This window comes from Candoia aspera, chromosome 1 (assembly GCF_035149785.1).
Source record: "Candoia aspera isolate rCanAsp1 chromosome 1, rCanAsp1.hap2, whole genome shotgun sequence".
NCBI lineage: Eukaryota > Metazoa > Chordata > Lepidosauria > Squamata > Boidae > Candoia > Candoia aspera.
In genome coordinates this window covers 52716030-52735598 of record NC_086153.1, presented here as the reverse complement: position 1 = coordinate 52735598, position 19569 = coordinate 52716030, and the positions used below count along the sequence as shown (strand labels likewise).

At 39.9% G+C, this 19569-nt stretch overlaps 1 protein-coding gene across 2 annotated transcripts in view; it reads left to right on the top strand.

Annotated features, from left to right (window-relative positions):
- TP53BP2 (tumor protein p53 binding protein 2) overlaps positions 1-19569 on the top strand; it is a 59916-nt gene that overhangs the window by 4826 nt on the left and 35521 nt on the right. The window contains exons 1-2 of one of the 2 annotated variants that reach the window (XM_063304077.1): positions 596-612; positions 15045-15192. In XM_063304077.1, the coding sequence (XP_063160147.1) occupies positions 15045-15192 (148 nt within the window). In that variant the 5' untranslated portion in view covers positions 596-612. Of the gene's footprint in view, positions 1-595; positions 613-15044; positions 15193-19569 lie in introns of those variants that run through there. The other variant, XM_063304087.1, reaches the window with a different exon arrangement.

Sequence of the window (19569 nt, the reverse complement as noted above, 5' to 3'; positions counted from 1 at the left end):
ATTTTCTCTAGGATGAAAAGCTTATGAAGATTTCCCTTTAGTATAAACTTAAAGGTTTCCTTTTATCAAAGACTTTGTTGTGTGCTGTGGGCAGATCCATGTATTCTGTACTTGAATAATTACATGTACTAGATACCTATAATTCTCATAGAAGGATGAAATGTGGCACATAATTAAACTTATAACTGATACTTGAGGAATTTGTTCAAAACCAAGATGTTCTGAAGTACCGAATATATTCAACTGGTTTAAGACGATGCTTATTAATTATAGTGTGGTTTTAAAGTAAAAATACTTAGAAGTTGGTTTATTTTGCTCAAGGGAATAGTTTGGTAAATTTCAAAATGATTAATTAATAGCATTCTGTGCTTTCATTTTAACATCCATATGTATATATTATTAAGGGAAGTAGGAATTTGGTAGTGATTTTGATTATATCAGATATTATGTAAACAGGCTTCCTTTGTAGACTAGACCTTTCATTCCTTACAGCCCTTTTTGTCTCTCCCAAATCTCCAGATGGAATTTGGAGTTGTATAAAGTATTGCAAAAGGTAGCAGGGATCCATTTTGCTAGCAAATGCCATTCCACCCATGGACAAGACTATTGGAGGTAACGTCCAATATGCAGTGTAAAGTTTCTATAATTTAGACCAGGGATAGCCAATGTAGTGCCCATTGGTTGTTTTGGATTGCCTAATCCATGATCTTTGGTTATCTTGGCTTAGGTTTATGAGAGTTAAAATTAAAAACATTTAGGGAGCCCCAGGTTGCTGAAACCTCTGATACAGATACTGGTAGGTTTATTGTCAGGACATTTCAAGATTGCCAAAGTTGACATTTTTTTCAAATATTATGAAAACTTTTCGTTAGTCACTGTCTATAGTCATTCATGAAACTTCTTCCAGGTATAAAACATTAACAAGATAGAAACCAGTTCACAGCTTGTTAGTCACTTAGTTAGCTATTTGTAATTTTGTTTGTCTATATTTCTACTGCAGGCAGTTAAGAATTATATCAGTGTAACCTTCATTTCACGTTCTGTGAAATTAAATCTGTGGTCCTATTTCAAAATGTTCACCTGATGTAAAAGCATTTCAGTGGCAAACCACTTGTGTAACACAGCCAAGAAAACTATATGTATTATAGTCTCCTGAAATCAAGTCCAAAGATTTATTTATGTGTAAATAACATTGGGATTTAAATAGCTTCTGCCATCCTCCTTTTATTTATTTAGAAATTATATTGATTTGTGGTACTTGGTTCATTAAAAGTTGATAAATTATGCTGGTTGATGATAATGAATGCTCTTTGTACATTTGAGTCCCTCTGGTGGGAGGAGATGGGCAGTGACAAATTTGATAAATAAAAATAAATTTGTATTACATCCCATACAATCGAGATAATATCCCCAAACTTCAGGTGCAACTTCCAGTGGGTAGGGGTCAGTGGGAAGGAGAGAATTGTGAAAATCTTGTGCCTCATCTTGTGTAGATATAATAGTATGTGGGAATAACCTTGGGAGACAGGAGGAAGAGCTGCAGCCTAGACAATGGTACTTACAGACTTGCAAGATTCTCTTAATGCAACCTTGCAATAAAGATTTAGAATTCCTGGTTGTGCATTTTATGTGAACTACTTTGCAAAGCTGAAATCAGTCTTACAAGTCTGAAAGTACCCCTCCTCTCCCCCACTTTTACCCTCTCGAAAACTAGGGAGGGTCCCTTCTGAGATGCTTTTACCACCCTTCCTCTTTCAGACTCAAATTTCATTTATCAGACCTTTGTCTAGGCTGTGGCTCTTCCTTCTATCTCCCAAGGTCATTCCCACATAACAATATGGTAAATGAATAGTCAACATTGGATTTATCTCTATAGTTTTAGACTGGGAGATTAGTAGAGCAGCGACATTTGTAAAAATTATTATTTAAAAGTGGATATCAAATTAATATGAAGTTGTAGAATGAAAAGTGAAGACTCCATCAAATTGAGCTTGGCTTCTAGTGATAACATGGATATGTAATTTTCTTAGTAACAATGCAGAAGTGATTTGTCATTGTTATCGGCTAGTATGTTTGCTTTTGACTTCTCAGTCTAGCCTATTGTCCTGAGATTTTTTGGTAGTTCTCATCGTACTAATCATGCTTGTTTGTCTGTTTAGCTTTTTTAATATCAGTCAAGATCTCATAGGTACTGCCACCTGTTAGGCAATGAATACTGAACATCTTGAACATTAGCAGAAAAAAAACCTTGATTTTCTACACAGCTGAACTTTCTAATTCTCTTCTGCAATTTGTACCTCATGAAAAGTGCTTGGAAAGTTGGAGGACCCTCTTCATTGTTGCTGATATATACATTTTCAGTTGGAGGGTATAATTGCTAAAACTGAATCAAGGCAGCTTGTGCCAATACATGTTGTTCTTGCTGCTGCTTTCATCCTGGCTTTGGCAATATCTCTGTGTCCTATTGTAGGCCTTTGTACTGCAGCCTGATGCGCTCCTTGAAAATGGGACCCTCAGGAGAAAGTGGTATTGTATATGTATTCTGCTACTGAATGGGAGACATGCTTATTACTACTGTTTGTAGATTGTGATATGTTGGTGATAAAAATTCTGGCAGATCTGCTCTAAGCACATCTGTTTGGAAGTAAGTTGTGTTGAAAATGGCTAGTGTCCAAAGGATTATCTGTACCCTAGAGAATGTTTGGCTTATGCTTCTTGAACTGTATTCTTTCTCACAGACACACAAAAATTGATATTAAAATTAAGGGTAGTCTAAAGCAATATTTTATACGGTGACTGTTGGAAATGATTTAAAGAAATAAAAACCCTATTAGGTTAAACAATTTCTTGACTATGCATAAAATAGCTTGTGTAGACCCAGCTGATGTATTTGCCATTCAGTTGTTGAGATTTTATTTAAACAACTTGCTCTAAAATTCATATTTATTTCTGTTGCGTTTATTCTAAACTGTGATTTGTGGAATTGGTGATTGCAAGGGGTTTCATGTAGCACAGCTTGCTATTTAAAATTTTAAAATACCCACTCCTGCTTAGAGAGGCAAGTGAATAAACTTTAAAAGTTCAATACCACTTGGCCAATTTAAGCTTACATACCTGCTCTTTATCTTGTCTAAAATCTTTAAAAAATAAGTAGTCCCTCAATAGTGTAGATTAATTTATGTGGTTCAACAGTTCCTGATCTAGTGAAAATTATAAGAATAGTTTTAGACACAAATTCACCCATCTATTACTGTTAAATTGTTCATGGAGGCATTGTTTTGCCAAGTAAGTGTTGGGCATGAGGGCTAGCCTCCTATAATAAAAGATTATTGTTTTCTTTACCCTTACATTAATTGATGGAATTGAAGGATATTAATTAATAAAATTAATTGATTAGAATTGATTCTAATCTCAACACTGCTGCTGGTATACATGTGGGTAAGGCTAAGATTGATCTCATGAATTTGTACCACTTGCAATTCTTCTAGTTTAGTGAAACCCCAAATTGGGACCCCATATGTCAACTGTGAGATCGTTTTGCCCTGGAAGATTTTGAGCGCAGGCTGTACTAACTAGCCATCTTTTGAATAGAAGGAGCAAATGGCTCTCATGATCTCATAGCTGTTGTACTTGCTGATGCTGTATGTGTTTTCCATGATAGTGGTTCAGTAAACTGGATACCCAAATACTTGAATGACCTCACTAGTTCTATCTTCTTACCATCTAGTGTCCATCTATGCCTCTGTGAGGTTTCAGCCCGCTTCTGACTCCAAAAACGAAACGTATCCAGAGTCAGAAGGGAACACAAAACTCATCAGGAGAGAGTTGGAGAAGCTGAACCAGGAAGTGACTCAGCAGAGTGGGAAAAATTGCAGACATGGATTGGCCAAACTCCAGAGGGGGATTTATACTCTCACATCAGCGCTTAAGACAGGAGAGCAGAGAAGTGCACGAATGAGAAAGCAGCTTGATTGGCTGCTGGAGAGAAAAGGCGCGGAAAGGATTGTCTTAAACGGCAGTCACACAAAGGGCAAGCTGCCGGAGACAACTGATCCTTTGAGCTCACAGCCCTTGCGGAAGAGTCCTTACCTGTGTCAGAAGCCTTGCCTGTAGCCAGAGTAGAACCAGCGCCAGCATATTCTACCTCTGCGGAACTGTCTTCTGCACAAGCTGCTCCAGTTGAGCCTCTCCTTGCTGTTCCTGCTGAGCGCAGCCTCGCATCTAGCTCCGGACCTCGTCACCGTATTCCAGCGCAATCCAGGTGTGCATCCAGCCTTGCCTTTAGCTCTCAGTCTTGCCTAAGATCTCTAGCCCAGTCCAGTCTTGATTCCAGCTCACAGCCTTGCCTAGAATTTCCAGTCCAGTCTTGCCTTGCTTCTAGCTCCCAGCCTTGCATAGAATCTCCAGTACAGCCTTGCTTCTAGATCTCGGCCTTGCCTAGAATCTCCAGCCCAGTCCAGTCTGGCTCCCAGCTCTCAGCCTTGCCTAGGATTTCCAGTCCAGTCCAGCCTTGCTTCCAACACTCAGCCTTACCCAGACTCTCCAGTCCAGCCCAGCCTTGTTTCCAGAGATCAGCATTGCCTTGACTCTCCAGCCCAGTCCAGCCTAGCCTTCAGAACCAAGCCTCGTCTAAAGGTTCCAGCCCAGTCTTGCCTAGCCTCCACGCTCCAGCCCGATCCTTTCTGCATGCCAGTCCACGGGACCTTGCCTTCGGTTTAATCTTTGCCTCGCACTCTAGCATCACCAAGTCTGACAGTTTCAATGAGAGAGTTAGCTGAATTCTGCCTTGCGGTTCTGCCTCAGTCTGACACCACAGCATTGCCTGTTCATCCATCATTGCCTGGGAGGTCTTGATTGAAATTGCTTGCTTAATCATTCACAGACTTTACTGTTGTAAATAGTTGTTTTTAATAAAGAGTTCGATAATACTGCTGTCTGGCCGCCTCATAGTCTGAACAGGACAGTCTCTTTGGTCAAAAACTACTATCTTGGTTTTGGAATAATTTATCTGTAAGTATTCTTTCCTAGAATAAATGCCAAATTCTGTCAGAATTCTTCTCATTCCAGTTAACGTTGTTGACATGAGTACCATGTCATCCATGTACAGTAATATAGGGACCTTTCTATTTCCAGTTGATGGAACATAAAAGGAAGGATTATTAAGCTCTTCTATAATGTTGCTTTAACATTAACAATCTCAGATATGCAGATGATACCACTTCGATGGCTGAAAGCGAAGAGGAACTGAGGAGCCTTATGATGAAGGTGAAAGAAGGAAGTGCAAAAGCTGGCTTGCAGCTAAACCTCAAAAAAACCAAGATTATGGCAACCAGCTTGATTGATAACTGGCAAATAGAGGGAGAAAATGTAGAAGCAGTGAAAGACTTTGTATTTCTAGGTGCGAAGATTACTGCAGATGCTGACTGCAGTCAGGAAATTAGAAGACGCTTAATCCTTGGGAGAAGAGCAATGACCAATCTCGATAAAATAGTTAAGAGCAGAGACATCACGCTGACAACAAAGGCCCGCATAATTAAAGCAATGGTGTTCCCCGTAGTAACATATGGCTGCGAGAGCTGGACCATAAGGAAGGCTGAGAGAAGGAAGATCGATGCTTTTGAACTGTGGTGTTGGAGGAAAATTCTGAGAGTGCCTTGGACTGCAAGAAGATCAAACCAGTCCATCCTCCAGGAAATAAAGCCAGACTGCTCACTTGAAATGATATTAAAGGCCAAACTGAAATACTTTGGCCACATACTGAGAAGACAGGACACCCTGGAGAAGATGCTGATGCTAGGGAGAGTGGAGGGCAAAAGGAAGAGGGGCCGACCAAGGGGAAGGTGGATGGATGATATTCTAGAGGTGATGGACTCGTCCCTGGGGGAGCTGGGGGTGTTGACGACCGACAGGAAGCTCTGGCGTGGGCTGGTCCATGAAGTCACGAAGAGTCGGAAGCGACTAAGCAAATAAACAACAACAACTGTTATTTTGAGACTGAGTTTTAATAGGCTTAATTTTTCAAGTTTTCATGGTTTTTTTTGATGATTTGAGGTACATTTGAGGAACATAGGAATTATTTCTGTATTTATACTTATAGGCTTGGGAGGGGTTAGTTCATTTTAGGTTCCCAGATCAGAATGTTTCCATTAATATTTAGAAGTGAACAAAACTGTGTATCTTAAACTGCAGCTGATTGGTCGCCTGTTTTGAGAAACCTATTTGTTGAGTAAGGAAGCTGAAAATATTTAGAACTAATACATATAATATTGGAAAATGATTGCTGTGGTAGCAGGATGGTGAACTAGATGGAGATAGGTCTGAACCAACAGGAATCTTGAAAGGTTAGTACTGGGATGACTGTGGTTGGTACTGGGCATCCTAGGATAAGTATAATCCTGTGATTATACCTTCTTTAGGTATAGCACATTTGTAATGCTGTAAATCCAGAGCACTATTGCTCCTTTAAAAGGTTATTCAGTCAAGCTTATAAATTAGACAAAGGCATGCTTTGCTAACAATGCTTTGTTAAATAAGACATATTTGGGTGGCTTTATTAAGAGTAAACAAATGATATTATGGCTTACTGCAGTCTGTGCACCTAGTCATTGACTCTGAACATTCCATATAGCTATTATTGTTAGGCCTACCATCTTTAGTTGGTCCAATATCTTTCTGAAGCCATCCAAGCTGCTGGTAGCTGCCATATTTTAACAGCAAATTCCACCAGATTTTGTGCACTATTTTCTATCTGTTCAGAATCTACAGAATTTAATTGGGAGAAGTCCACATTGTATTGTTTTTTGCTTCTTTATATATACCAGTTATAATTTTTAACACTCTACTATGTTCCCTTACCATAATTTCCATTTTAGAAATCTTTGATCTTTTGACTTTTAACCTGTAGAACTGGGAACGTTCTACAACTTTCCCAGTACTATAGGTACCCCCATCTTAAATGGAGAGGCTATTCTCCTTGTACTGACTTTTACATAAAACAGTAACAAAATATTGTGTTAATGACCATTTTACTTCATTTCCCTGACTCGAAATTTTCCATAGAGAAATTGAGATGTCTAAGCATAATTTGTAAAAACAAGAAAAAGGGTAGATTAATTACCATTGCTTAAAAATCACTGCAAAAGCTTCAGAATTTAAGTTGTGTATGCTAACCTGTAAGGTATTTTAATAAGTAAAACTGACACCAGTCATCTTGTACAACTTATTTTGAAATTATGAGTTTTGGGATGCAAGTTTTATTTGTCTGTAAATCAAGAATTTTGGATTTAGTAGTGCCAGTGACCTTAGCTTAGCAATGCATTACATGTTAAAAGTACTTTTCCTCCCAGTGACCCACAGAGTTGGTTTTACTCTCTCATGGCCTGACAAAAAGAGAAGGGGAGGTGCTTTAAGATTACAGTACATTTTTCTGCAGATAATATTCTAAATGGCCTTTGGGTTTTTCCTTTTTTAATCTATATTTGCAGAAACATTTTCCAGAATGGCCTGTCATAACAAAAATAGCAAAGAATTTTGTGACACTTTAAAGATTAATATATTCATTATAAAATAAGCTTTAATGGATTACCATTTGCTTCATTAGATGCATCAAGAGATGTGGAATACTCTTTGTTTTCTTCAAAATGTCAAAAACACTAAGTCCCTATTGCTTGCTCTCTCTCTCTGTGTGTATATACATACATATAGCTTATACACACACACACACACACACACACACACACACACAGTGTGCTTGCCTATCCTAGTTAACTCCATTCTCCTCTGCCTTGGCACCACAGGGTGAAGGAAATGAAATTGTGCTGGTCTCATCATTATCTTTTTAAAAACATTTTTTTTCTTTTTCCTTTGCAGAGAGAGAAGGATAAATTGTACTGCTACGTCCAATAACTCAAGAGAAAGCACTGCTCCTTCTTTCAGTAGTCTGGCTAATAAATTAAAAAGCATCTCAGATTATTAAAATACTTACGTACTATGAATTTAATGAAAAGAATATCATTATTTCCATCAGCATTCAACATGATAGCTTCTACTTGCAGACAAGGTGGCTTTGAGTTCTCTGTTGGGGGGAAAAAAAGAGCAAAGAACTCTAATTAGGGCTGAATGTTAACATTTGTGTAAAAGCTAATTCTTGTTCATGTGAATGTTGCCATTATTCTGTATGTGGATAATGATTCAGTATGGTCATGTTTTACGTGACAGTTAAAGTGCATACAGCTTCTTGTACAGATACTGAAAATCATGTGAGTTTTTAGCTTGTCAGCAGATACATAGGAAGTATGATACAGGTAGTTTTCAGTTAACAACGGTAATTGGGACCAGAATTTGCATCACTAAGCGATGCAGTTGTAAAGTGTGATGTCATGTGACCTCGTTGCTTAGCAGTGGCAATCCCAGCACTCCCCATTGCTGTCGTTAACCAAATCCCACCTGATGTTAGGTGAGGACCCACCCTGATCCAAGCCATTCTTGGCTTGGTCCCTCCCAGCCCTGAGCCTCGGTGAGAGTAAGGGACTGCCTCCACTTCAAGTCCCCCAACCCGCCTCTTCCCCCCATCTCTGCCCTTTTGGCCACTCTGCACTCTGCTGCCTCTGCAGGCCCTGGGCTCCCTTAATTCCTGCCTTAATTCCTCTATCTGGAATTTCTTCTGCTTTTTTCTTCTCTGTTACTGGCCAGCATGTAGAATAGATACAATTTTCCACGTTGTGCTTTTATACTTGCACTTTTCCTTGCTGTGCCTCCATGCTTCTTTTCCTCTGGACCATTCACTTCCTTTGAAGGAAAAACACCTTCTTTTATTCAGCTGCTTTACTCTGTTTGCTGGTGGCTGCAGAACTTCTAAAACATGCATCTCCTATTCTCACCCACACCTGTGTCAAGGTTGCAACGTCATTGGCAACTCTGCTGTGTTGATGCTGGGGAGATGGCTCAAATGGGGGAAGAAGGCAGCCCAGGTGCCTGCAATTTTTCTAAGCAGCCTGCTCTTCCACACCTACTAATCATTTGTATTTTCAGCTATCAGTGTAGTGTCATCAACATAGAGCAGATTATTGATGTTTCATCTTCCAGTTTTAAAGCCATGCTCATCTTCTTGCAGTCCAGCCTCCCTCAGTATATACTTAGCATATAGTCTGAATAAATAAGGAGAGAGTGTATAACTTTGTCTCACTTTGCTGACCCGGAGCCTCTCTGTTTTGCTGTGGGGCTATGGCTTCCTGACCTGTTTCTAGGTTTTGCATGAGGACAATGAAATTCTGGGAAAATTCCCATTTTCCTAAGAACATTCCACAGCCTTACATGGTTGACACAATTGAAGGCCTTTCTATAATCAATAAAGCACATATTGACTTCTTTTTGGTACTCATTAGCTTTCTCAATTATCCAGAGTGTATCAGCAATAAAATCCTTTGTTCCTTAGCCTTTAAAAAAAAAGCCGGTTTGAACATCTGACAACTCTTTTTCCATGTTGGATTCTAATGTGTGTTGGTTGATCCTAAACATTATTTTGCTAGCATGTGAAATTAAGGATATTGTACAATAGTTTGCAAGCAAAGTTCTTTTCTTTGGTATTGGTATGTAAACTGACCTCTTCCAGTCTTTTGGCCACTGTGTTGTTCTCCAGATTTGTGGCACAGTTTGATTAGAACCTTTACTGATCCTTCTGTTGTTCTGTATATTTATGTAAATAAATCATGAGTTTCTATAGTGTTCCAACTTGGTAATAACCAGAGTGCCAATGGAACTTCGTCTTCTACTAGAAGTTCCTTAAATAGGAAATAACTTGAGGGGTATATTGAACGTTGATATCCCTACCATACAGAATTCCTTCCAAGTTTTATTAGATCTTCTTTGAATTAGTTATTATCTGTCTATTGGCATTCAGTGGCATAGCAGTTTGAAGTTGGAATCGCTTTCTAAGATTGGAGATCATTTGGAAGACCTTACTTACTTTTCTATTTCTCGTCCACCTCCTTGTACCAATACTACAGTCAGTTTGATTCTATGTGCTCCATCTGGTGAGGTCCATCATTTTGGTTGTTTGAAGAAAGTATTAACAATGAAGGAATCACTGGATTGGCAAAAACTTTCCTAGACCATACTTTCTAACTACATTTTCCACCTTGTCATTTTCAACTTTGGCATTCCAGTTTCCAACCACAAGAAGGGCATCTTGCTTGCATGTTCTGTCAATTTCACTTTGAACTCAACCATAAAACCTGTCAACCCTCTCTTCTTTTGTATCAATAGTTGGAACATAAATAGAATAGAATAGAATACTTTATTGGCCAAGTATGATTAGACATACAAGGAATTTGACTTCGGTGGAAGAGCTCTCAATATATTTACATAACATCAAAAATAAACAATAGTAAAGTATTAATGTTATTTACTAAAACTATACAATCAAGAAAGAAAAAAAAATTGAAGGAAACTTGGATAACTGTCTTATTAAAGGGTTGTTCAAGAAGTTTAATTGGTATTATTTGGTTTTTGACTGCATTGTACCCAAGTTCTGTCTTTGCTATGTCCTTCTTGACTATGAAAGCACTTACGTCTTGAGTAGTGAAGAATATGATCTTCTCTGAAAGTGTCAAAGTCCATTCCATTTCAGTTCATTGATACCTAATATGTTAGTGTGTAGTCAAATCTTTTTGTCTTTCATTGCCTTATGGACCCCTCGGGTGATCCTGCTGGGAGTATGTGCTATTGGTGTATACTCCTGGTGTTCTTTGCTGATTCCTCTCAGGAATATTACTTGCCATGATGAGGTAGCATAACAGGACTTTGGGAGGGAGTCTTTGGTCATGCTCCCATTTTCTCGGCCAAAAAGTGAAGCTAGCTTTTGGACTGCAGGCAAAACCTCATTCAGAAAGCTTTATTTTAATACAGATTTCTCTAATTTAGTTTCTGGGCTTTCAGTTTAGATATTTTGATTCCATCCAGTTTGAACGTAGTACTTTATAAATCAGTGATTTTGCTAGCTGTATAGTACTTTTAGTTTTTCTGAGTAACTAGAACATTTATGCAGATAAAGTGTGAAAAAGCAAAAGAAGAAACTTGCAGATATGCCAGCTGCACTAATAAAAAATAAAAAATAATGCATTCCTTAAGATATCTCAGGATAATTTTTTATATTTTATATGTCAGGATAATTTTTTATCCTGTAAGTTGTGATTGTGAAGTGTAATTAAACGAAAATTTGTAGCTCAGGGTTGAACTGTGGAGTCCTTGGTGCTCTCTGAGCCTTGTTGTTTTCTTGCAAACATTTCATTGCCAGGCTAGGCAACATCTTCAATGCGAACAAGGAGTGGGCCTTGCTCTCTGTTTATATACTGTCCAGCTTCTGTTGGTGGAGGTGTTGTTCTCTCCTTGGGAGTTCCTTGATTGGGCTGTTGTTTGCTGCTTGGTTGGTTGACTGAGTTAATAGTTCTTTGATTAGGGTATATTGTGCTGTTTGATTGTTCATCTGGTGTTAATCCTAGTGCTAATCTTTGCATATCTGGGTGTTGATTGCTGGTAAGGAGGTGTTCTGGTCTTTTGGCTTTTCTATTGTCTCTTTTGAATGGTATGTAAATGTTGTTTATCTCTAGGTATCTGTTGATGGCTTCTTTGAGTGCCAAGCTTCCAGGAATTCTCTAGCGTTTTTGGATTTGGCTTGGTTTAGGATGCTCACAGTTTCCCAGTTGAAAGTATGGTTAAGTCTGTCCATGTGTTGTGAGATTAAGGAGTTCTCATCATGTCTTCTGACTGCCGATTGGTGTTCGTGGATGTGCTCTGCTAGTCTTCTGCCTGTCTGTCCTACATAGTGGCTGTTACAGTCTTTGCACTGTATGTTGTAAATAAATCATGTTTTTTCTTCTTGGGCTACTGGGTCTTTTGGGTTACTTAGGATGCTTTGAAGAGTTTTAGTTGGTTTATGTGCTACGGTGATGACATGCAGTTGTAACAGTCTGTTGGTGGTTTCCGAGATGTTTCAGATGTATGGCAGTGTTATTCTTTTCATTGCTTCTGTTGGTTGGGTAGTAGTGGGTTGGGTGGTGAGGCACTTTTTGATAAAGTTGAGCGGGTATCCATTTTGCTGGAAGATGCCGTACAGATGATCTTTTTCCTTTTTCTGGTGTTCTGGGTTGCTGCAGTGTGTAAGTGCTCATCTGAATAATGTCCTTATGCAGCTCCTCTTGTGGGAGGTTGAGTTGTTACTTTGGTAATGGAGCACTTGGTTGGTGTGGGTAGCTTTCCTATAGACTTGTGTTTCTAACTTGCCGTCATTTCCTCTGCTGATGAGGATGTCCAAGAAGGGTAGTGTGTTGTTGTTTTCTTCTTCCCTTGTGAATTTTATTCCATTGAAGATGTTGTTGATGGTTTCATGTGTTTCCTCCAGTTGTTCCTTTTTTATGACGAAAGTGTCATCCACGTACCGGATCCATACTTTGGGTTTTATGTGTGGGAGTGCTATCCTTTCCAGACGATGCATTACGATCTCTGCTGTGAGTCCTGAAATAGGTGATCCGTGGGTTTTCCTTTGATTTGTTGGTATATTTGTCCATCAAACTGAAAGTAGGTCGTAAAGCACAGGTTGATAAGGTCCATTATTTGGGGTATTTCTATTTTGGTTTATTTGGCTAAGTTGGATGTGTTGTGTAGAACTGCTGCCATGGATTCTTTTGCTAGTGCCGGGTCCATGCATGTAAAGAGAGCTGTGACATCGAATGGCACCATAATTTCATTTTCTTCTATTTTTAGGTCTTTGATTTTCTGAAGGCACTGTAGTGGGGAGTTGATAGAATATTCACTCTCCTCTGTGAAATATCTGAGTTTCTTTGTACTCTTTAGGTGTGTTGTATGTGGGAGTCCCTGGTAATGATACAATGGGCCGAAGTGGTATGCCATGCTTGTGTATTTTGGGGCGTCTGTAGAAGCGTGGGAGGATGGGTCCACTGCTTTTCATCCGCCTCTGTTCTTTTGTAATTTGGCCTTTCTTAGTGAGGTTGTTGAGAGTTCTTTTGACCTGGTTGTCCAGTTTCTGTATGGGATTGGTACTCACTGGGGTGTAGGTTTCTTTGTCCTCAAGTAATTCTTTGGCCTTTTGTTTATATTGGGATCTGTCCATGATGGCGGTGGTGCAGCCTTTGTCTGCTGGAAGGATGATGATAGTTTGGTCCTTCTTTAGATGTTTGAGGGCTGCTCTGTCCTCTGCTTTCCCAATTTTGAACCAATCAGTTGTTCCATGTCTGGTTCTAACTGTTGCTTCTTGACCCTCATACAGGTTTCTCAGGAGACAGGTAAGGTGGTCTGGTACTCCCATCTCTTTAAGAATTTGCCACAGTTTGTTGTGATCCACACAGTCAAAGCTTTAGTGTAGTCAGTGAAGCAGAAGTAGATGTTTTTCTGGAACTCTCTTGCTTTCTCCATGATCCAGTGAATGTTGGCAATTTGATCTCTAGTTCCTCTGCCTCTTCGAAACCCTGCTTGTACTTCTGGTAGTTCTCGGTTCATATATTGCTGAAGCCTAGCTTGTAGGATTTTGAGCATAACCTTGCTAGCATGTGAAATGAGTGCAATTGTATGGTTGTTTGAACATTCTTTGGCATTGCCCTTCTTTGGAATTGGATGGTAAACTGACCTTTTCCAATCCTGTGGCCACTGTTGAGTTTTCCAAATTTGTTGGCATATTGAGTGCAGCACTTTAACAGCATCATCTTTTAGGTTTTTAAATAGCTCAGCTGGAATATCTCCACTAGCTTTGTTGTTAGTAATGCTTCCTAAGGTCCGTTTGACTTCACTCTCTAGGATGTCCGGCTCAAGGTCAGTGACCACACCATCATGGTTATCAGGGACATTAAGATCTTTCTTAATTTCCTCTGGTACTCCACCTAATTTGCATCACAGCTTCCTTTCTTATAATTGTGGCTAAATGCCAAATCAACATAGATGGACTGTGTTTGTAGTAACTGAGAAGGCAAAAACATATGCTGACCGTCAGATGTTGACACAGAGAAATACTAAGTTTGCCTTTCTGCTAAGATTTAGGGAAGTAAATAGCTGTGCAGTATCACAGCATGTGAAGACGCATTTTCTTTTTGATAGGTTAGATTACTTTTAGTGTCATGTACCTTGATCTTTAAGCAAATATCAGTATTGCACAAATACTTCAATAAGTAAGAGATATATAGAAACATTTCACAAAGAAACATTACTAGGAAAAATATTTGTGGTGTTGTGGTTACCTATAAGATGTTGTATCTGTATTTTCTGGGATCAGGTAAGATGAGCCATACTGAGAAATAATTAAATGTGTTTCTTGTTTTGTAAACAGTTTGACTGTTTAAGTATGGCTGTGTAATCCTCAGAATAACATAATTGCTGAGCCTGTATTACTTCCCCCAGTTTAACTTAAAATAAGTTCTTGTTCTTGTTAGAAAATGTAAATGAAGTCCTTCATAGCTTCTCACTTGATAACCATGCTATGAAGAAGAACAGCTACAAAAATGTTGATGGTAACGTAGAACAGAAAATTGGTTTTGTGTAGTATTAGTCCTGTTTGTTACATATCCAGTAAGTCAGAACCAGTCAATATGTCCTTTGATTGAGTGTTGGTGTACATGGATGACTGAGATGCTTGCATTGTTAATCTTGAAATGAGCAGGATCAACAACCCAGGAATGCTTTCCATTTTTTAATCTTTTAAAAGTGAACAGCTGTATCATTCAACCTCTGTTTATATTTTTGGATCAGTTACTCGAGTTGTATATAATTTTAGAAGTGAACAGCTTTCCTATGCACCGTGCGAGGTATGTGTCAAAGCAAAGACAAATTCTAAGCTCAGATAACAGAAATCCTATATTTAGCAGTCATTATTTTATTACTCTGTTTTGCTACTATGTATTTTATAGCTGGCTTTTTTCAGCATCATCAGCATGCAGGCAAGATATATATTTAATGGGAAATATTTTACATATGAATAAATATCAGAACTTCTATAATTTAGGTTATGTTACTAATATAACACTTCAACTGTTCTCTTCCAGATGTTTCTTACAGTGTACCTCACTAACAATGAACAACACTTCACGGAAGTGCCAGTCACTCCAGAAACTACTTGCAGAGATGTAGTAGATTTATGCAAAGAGCCTGGTGAGACTGAATGCCACCTGGCTGAAGTATGGTGTGGATCAGGTATGTCTATCATGATGCTTTTACGTGCCTGGGCATCTGTAGAATTATCTCTTATTTTGAAATCAAATTTAATTAAATATATTTAATTACAGGATAGTGTAAAGGATCATAACATGTTAAATATTTGTGAAACTTTTAGAAAGATTGCTTTCTTGGGTGTGAATAATCTGCTTTCATAATACATTATGGTAAGGGATCCTGGGTGATCCACTAGTACACTACTTTTTATTTTTATTTTATTTTATTTTATTTTATTTTATAGTAATCTGAGTTGAAATCCTATCTTGGCTGGCAACTCAAGGTTCTTCACAAGAGGTTCTTCTCTAAATATGGTTTTCTTGGCATCTTTAATGCAAATATAAAGCACTTTCTCCTGTTTTCTGTTTCTCATTAGCAGGATTTATCCTTATTCACAAACAGAGCAGGAGAAACTAAAGTGCACATGGCATATCACTCTCAGGTTCTGTAATATTCAGGGAACTTTTCCTTTCTAGAAATGAATAAATGGCACATGTCTTAAACTACCAGAATTGGTAGGTTTTTGCCTGGTAACTCTTAAGATAGCAAAATCGATGTAAAATGCATCAATTTCTTTGTGGAGAGCATTCCATAGCTGTGAAACCATACCCCAGACAAGCTTCCTCCTCTACCCATAAACGATGGGAGCATTAGGGTGCTAAAATGCAAATGTGATTATGAAAAGCTCCCCTATAAACCAGGTGAATGCAATCCTGCAGATTATTTTTTTTAATTGTTTTCAATGTTTTATGATTTGTTAGATCATAAAACATTTAAAACAATTTAGATCTGTGGTCTGTGTTAGATCTTGCCACTTGGACTTCATTTTTACTGCTATTTTTATAATTATTAATGCTGTTTATATTTTTATATATTGTATTGTTTTTATATTTATTGTTTTAATTGACTATTTTTGTTGTAAACCTCCCAGAGTCCCTCTGGGGGAAGGAGATGGGTGGTGACAAATTCGATAAATAAATAAATAAATGAATATTTATATTTTTTTTTGTTATGCTTTTGGTTATTTTGTTGTACTGTTTTTGTGTTTTCAACTTTGTACACTGCTCAGAGTCATGTATGTGAGATGGGCAGATATATAAATTTACCAAATAAATAAAATTCATTACTGCAAGATGTAATGATCGCCACTAATTTGGATAGCTTTAAAAATTGATTGGATAAATTCATGGGGAACAAATATTTCAAGGGCTGTAAAAGACTCAGCGGTACTTCCATATTCCAGTTGCAGGGAGCAATGGTGGGAAAGGGGCAAGTCTCCAACTTCTGCTTGGGAGCATTCCAGAGGTGCCTGGCTGGTCACTGTTAGAAAATGCTAGAATGGGGTTGCCCTTGGCCTGATCCAGCAGGATTGCTATGCATTATTTTTACTATATTTTTACAATTTCAGATCTGTTAAATTTTTGTCCTTTTACCTGCTTTTTTTTTTTTGTATTTTAGTGTTCCTACAGAGTGTTTTGAAATCAGATAAAAATACGAGCATGCCATCTTTTATCACTTTCCTGTTTAGATTTATAAAGGCTCTACAGTTGTGGCAAGATAGTTTTCTTTTACTAAAATGTTTCTTATCATCATCTAACTTTGGTACTATAATTTGAAGTATTTATATTGCAATCTGTTTCTTAATCTCTGAAAAAGAAAATGAACATTAAAATTTAGCTCTGAATTTAGATTGTCGCTTTAGCACATTAACCCACAATGTTGTTGTCTACTGGCACTAGTCATGGTGGATTGACAGTTGTTTTGCAGCGAATGCTCTGCTCATTTAAGGTAGCGATATTTCCTTTCCAGCCATTTTAAATGGAATCACAACTCTGAAAACTCACAGAGCCATTATAAATATTGTGCCTTCTTGTATGAAGAAAGTAGAAAAAGCACCACTTCATATTCTTTGTATCTGTTGCAAACCTTTAAAAATAACTCATAGGTAAATATTTGGCTTACTTTCCCAGTCTAGCAGCTTTAAACTATGTTGTAATGTGGCAGTGAATAATGATGACTATTTGAGGATGGTGTATTGCTGTGCTGTGCTGGCATGCTGACTTACTCAGCTTGTCACAGGTTAGTTTGTCTTGTCAAAACACCAATTTCATGGTACAATAATCGATAGGAATAGGCTTAGTTGTTATGAAGCTTTAAATTAGAAGTTCCAGCAGCAGAACATTCAGTTCTTTAATAAGCCTGACCTTGTACAGTATCTTGATTGTCATTTATAATCATGCTAGGCCACTAATTCTTGATAGCAGTGCAATATGACAGTGACCATGACTGTTATGTAGAGTGAATTTAGAATGAAGACATTCCTTAGCTTCAGTTAGTTTTATTGCAGTATTGATTACAACTTAATGTCTGATAACCAAACCCTTCTTTTTAACAATGAGATACAGTACCCTTTCTGATGTACAGAGCTGTATAGCTATCTAGACAAATACCTTGTTGTTTATTCGTTCAGTCACTTCCAACTCCTTTTGACTTCATGGACCAGCCCACGCCAGAGCTTCCTGTCGGTCGTCAACACCCCCAGCTCCCCCAGGGACGAGTCCGTCACCTCTAGAATATCATCCATCCACCTTGCCCTTGGTCGGCCCCTCTTCCTTTTGCCCTCCACTCTCCCTAGCATCAGCACCTTCTCCAGGGTGTTGTCATGCTTGCCATTTCAATGCCTTTGAGCCATCGTAACGTTTCTCATGTCATTAATGCGTTGCGTGTTTCATCTCTCATGGGAGGATGGTACTGCTTATCTTTTGGCTTTGCTTTGGAATGTTTTTCTATTATCTGTTATGTTCAAGGTTCCTTTCCCAGGCTAGCACGTCTGACGTGGGCTAGCACCTGGACCGGGCGGGGCTGATGTAACGGGGCGGGATACGTGTGCACTGGAGGAGTTTTAAGTTTGTATTTGGCGCGCTTTTGCTCATTCTCAGCTTTCTCTGTATTTGTCTTTAGTTCCCTAATAAATCAGATTTTACACAGCAGCCTCTTGTGAGTCTGAGTATTTGGGCTAGGGCAATCATTACATAAAGCTGAGAATCTAAGATCCCAACTCCGCTAGCCCCTGTCCAGGAAAAGACAAGTTGTCTCGCCCTGTGAGGGAGAGTGCCAGCGATGACCGAACCAGACATCGTGATGAGGGAAGAAGGAGAGCCGGACTCGACCGTGAGGCGACCCGACCGGCCGTCCCAGGGGGGAGAGCTGTCAGCCATCCTAGAAGAGGCGAGCTCTGAGTCGGAGGGTGAAGCCGAGGGTCTGAAAACCGCCCCGGAGACGACCGTAAATTCTCCGGGCGAGATGGTCACCTGGGATGAGACCCAGGGGGATGTAACGGTGGCAGGGGGCCCATCCTGGAGGCAGAGATACCCATTATCACCCACCGTGGTGCAGGTGCAACCAACGGAGGGCTCCCCCACCCCGGATCGGATCCGGGTACTGGAGTCAAAAATAGACTCGTTGGAAACTATACTGAAGCAGCTGAGCCTAGATGTGACCTCGTGGAGAGACAACCGGGAAGGATCGAGCCAGCGGCATTCAACCCCTTCGTCCCAAGGGCGGTCTCCGGAGCAACGGCGGCCGGCACGGAGACGCGAGGGGGACCCGTCGGTCCCGATGGAAATCGCAGCATCGCCGGCGCGGCCGTCCCCGAGCCCCGCGCCGCCGCGAGCCCGGGAGGGGCCAACCTCCGCAGCCCCGGTGGCGGGGCGCAGCCCGGCGGCGGGCGGGATGAGAGACTTCCCTGTAAAGTTTGATGGGGATCCAACCAAACTCTCATTTTTCCTGACGAATGCTAAAGCCTACATGGTGGAATGGGGGGCGCTTTTTCAATCGGAAAAGGCAAAAATCCTCACCATTGCCACTAAGCTGAAGGGGAGGGCGGCAGACTGGTATGTCCAGATGTGCCAGTCGGAAGCGCCTGAATTAGAGAAATTCGATGAGTTCCTCTGGGCATTGAGACAACACTTTGAGGATCCCTTGGCGAAAGAGAGGGCAAAGAGAGCTCTGAAGGAACTTAAGCAGGGGTCAAGATCCGTGGCTGATTATGCACTGGAGTTTAAAGCGCTGGCTGGGAAGGTGGATGACTGGTCCCAAGCCACCATCATCGAGCTATTCAAGGATGGCCTGAATACCGAGGTGCTGCGCTGGTCCTTGGGGAGGGACGACCCATATACACTTTACGAATGGATCCAACTGGCAGGGAGGGCTGAGCATGCCCATGAGATCTTCGCCCATCGAAAGACCGCCAAATCGGGGCGGGAGGTGAAGCCCAGCCGCCCATCGAGCACCGGGGGGAGAACAGGACAACGACCCTGGGATGAGGAGCGAGAGAAGCGGTATGCGAAAGGCCTGTGT